This window comes from Carya illinoinensis, chromosome 7 (genome assembly GCF_018687715.1).
Source record: "Carya illinoinensis cultivar Pawnee chromosome 7, C.illinoinensisPawnee_v1, whole genome shotgun sequence".
In the NCBI taxonomy this organism is placed as follows: Eukaryota; Viridiplantae; Streptophyta; class Magnoliopsida; order Fagales; family Juglandaceae; genus Carya; species Carya illinoinensis.
In genome coordinates, this window is record NC_056758.1 from 35,181,317 (window position 1) to 35,184,337 (window position 3,021).

A 3,021-nucleotide genomic window follows, 5' to 3' on the forward strand; every position below is an offset into this window, starting at 1 on the left:
TAAATGAAACAACAAATGGAATAAAGGATAGAAAACAAAGATTTACAGCAGCATCCACATCACAATTCAATACTTGCTATAGTCCACCTAGATGAAATGCTAGTTTTTTCACATATAGAAAAAATAGGAAATAGCTAACTATCATTCTTCGATGATTTGCCAACAGAACGGGTTTTCCTCATACCGACGCGTGTAGATCGAATGGCTTCTTCCATCACTCTCTCTTTTGGGGCAGGATTCGTGTTGTCCTCAGTTGAAGGCGGCGCTGCTGCTGCTGCTGCTTCTTCTTCTTCAAGCTGCATTGGCTTTGGCTCAGTTTCATTTGGTGCAGCTTGGATGGTTGCCTCGGACGGAACAGTTGCTTTTTGAGGATCCAAACCTCCTGCTGCTGCTGCTGCAGGATTGGTAGCTTTGGACTCTAGTGAAGAACCAGCCTCTTCCTCCTCAGGGTGGTGACTAGAAGATGTACTAGAAGTGGGAGATGGGGGTTCTTCACTTTGGGGTTGTGCTGGACTAGCTGGTTGACGGTTAGGTGCAGCAGCCCGTGGGTGAACCCTGGCACTTGGTTGCTGTGGTTATAATTTATAAGTATAAACTGTTTCAAATGCGGGTAAAAACCAAAAAAGGAAATAGTAACATAATGGATGAAGCAGTTAGGAGGGGTGAGCCAAGTCAACTGAACTGGTTTAAAAAAACCCCAAATAGATTAGCTTCTACTGGATTTAAAAGAGATGCAAGCATTCAAATTGAATTTGACATTAAATTCAATTGCAGTGGATGATAAAACTTTGCAATATCTTTTTTAAATTAAAATCCAGCTCGTTATCCGAATGCAGAAAACAAGAAAAAAGCAATCATGTCCGGTCAAATATTTTCAATAAATCATCACGGCTCGTGAAGGAAAACAAAAAAAATCAACACAACAGATTAACACATCATTCCATTAAAATATTCAATAAAGGTCTACTTTACTCTACCATATCCAAAATGATACTTGTAATAAACTACCTGAGGTGGGCGACGCTGTGGTGTTGATTGTGCAGCAACATACTGTAAAACATCATACATTCTTGTCTGGCCATAGCTTGCGGCTCTTTGCCAATACAAAATTGCAATATCTCCAGCCCTAGTCCTCAGTTCCAACAAGTTCCGATCAATCTCAGTCTCATGCTTTGCAACATACGGTCTAAAGAATGAATCATAGACGTACGATGTTCCCTGACACAGTTACCAAATATCAAGTAAAAGAAAGAGAGGAAGTAAAATGAAGGTAATCAAATATTCAGGTAATTATCACATTTCATTTCCCAAGCCTAAAAGAAATCTCATACCTTTGTTTTTGGGTACCACAAATATATAAAGAATGCCAACTTAGCTTCGCTGTACATTGGAACCCTTCAAGAAAGATGGAAAAACACAATTACAAAATGGAAAAAGATTTTTCAAAGCATGAAATTGTCTCCTTGAGGCTTTTTCTATTACAATCTCACCATGAGATAAAAGCGTCTCCAATTCTCTCACAAACTGTCAAAACAGCCACCAAAATCCTGCAATGCACAGAAAAATTTTGGTTTTTACCACGAGATACCAGTTGCACAACCATTTTTGGCATAAACGGCAATCCATAACATACCAATACTGGCACCAAAAGAGAAGTTGCTCGATCTCCGGCTTATTCTTTTCAACAGTTTTGTAGCACTCATAAGCTGGATAAGCATAGCCGAAAATCATTCTGCCAACACATTCCAAGTGATTGGATTTTGATTATCAATAAAAATAAACCTGGAAAGCAAATGAGCAAGTGGGGAGCAAGTAACATACACGAGTCCTCTGGTGATAAAGGATCCTATCATTTTGTATACCTAGCACATACAAAGGAACCAACTAGTAAAGCCAAATATGGCAGCTTAAAAGCACATCTGATAGGTACCACAAAAATAAAGATGTTAATCTAAGAGGCAGTATGGAATAAAGCAAATTGTGCAATATTTATATCAATATAACGGCCATAAAATATGGTATGAATACGTTTCTTTCGAATTTTTACAGTAATGAAACACGGATATAACATTGATATATGAGTCAACTAAGGCCGCTTAAGATCATTATACACAACGATACGGCTTCTTACTCATATTTGCAACTCTGTATCAACTTAAAAGTCCTCTAAATGCTTCTAACGAAATAAATTTCCTATTTTCTAATTTGTTACGGCAGCCTAACAAACATATTTAGATTCCATCAAATTGAAAGCTTAAAAGGGACAAATCACATAAAACCCCTTGAAAATCCCGTTTTCCTTACTCTTACTCCATTCTCTCAGCAGCAGAACGAGTGTACCATACAGCTGCAAAATTGAATTCTCAATAAAAATAAAAATCACAAGCTAGAAGCTTGGGGGTAAAAAAAATTCCAAAAACAGTCACCTGGAACAACTACCTAACAAGTTAACAGCAAAGACAACTGTATCCATCATATCAAGCTCCAAGCAAATTCAAATTTAAAAAAAAAAAAGAAAAAAAGAAAAACCAAGCATAATCAAATTCAAACCAGAGAACGAAGGCGATTTACCGAAAAACCAACAAATAACCTTAAAACACAACGGAAATGCACAGTTCCAAGGAAAATTTTAAATACATTAAAAAAATCTCGGAAACTGTATACTCCATGATTATTTTGAAACTCTAAAATATTAAAAACAAATGAAATCTAAGATTTCATACAAGACAGAGATAAAGAATGAGAACGAGAAATCGATCACTACCTCTGGATTATTTTCTTTGAATATAAATGAAGAAATCCAAATTTCGAGAGAAAAAAGTGGAGTAAATCGAAATGCGGAAGTTAATCGGAAGCAGGCATCCGTTACGATGAAGAAATCCGCGCCACCGAAAAGACACGGCGAGCCGTTACGATGTCGGTGGTGAGAGAGTCAATTTTTCAGAAAGAAATGGAGAGCGAGAGCGTGCGAGATGGACTCAGAGAGATAGAGAGAGAGAGAGAGAGGCAGTGTTGGCCCTT

At 37.5% G+C, this 3,021-nt stretch overlaps 1 protein-coding gene across 2 annotated transcripts; it reads right to left on the bottom strand.

Moving 5' to 3' along the window:
* Nucleotides 1-3,021, bottom strand: LOC122316447 (putative HVA22-like protein g). 2 transcript variants are annotated; one of them, XM_043132967.1, is made up of 7 exons: nt 2,765-3,020; nt 1,822-1,862; nt 1,634-1,732; nt 1,491-1,547; nt 1,332-1,395; nt 1,009-1,218; nt 1-569 (listed from the first exon to the last, which is right to left on the bottom strand). In XM_043132967.1, the coding sequence occupies exons 2-7, from the start codon at nt 1,851-1,853 to the stop codon at nt 135-137; spliced, it is 897 nt and encodes a 298-aa protein (XP_042988901.1). In that variant the 5' UTR covers nt 1,854-1,862; nt 2,765-3,020; the 3' UTR covers nt 1-134. The 2 variants fall into 2 exon arrangements, with proteins under 2 accessions (XP_042988901.1, XP_042988902.1); XM_043132968.1 differs by lacking the exon at nt 1,822-1,862 and having other exon boundaries at nt 2,765-3,021.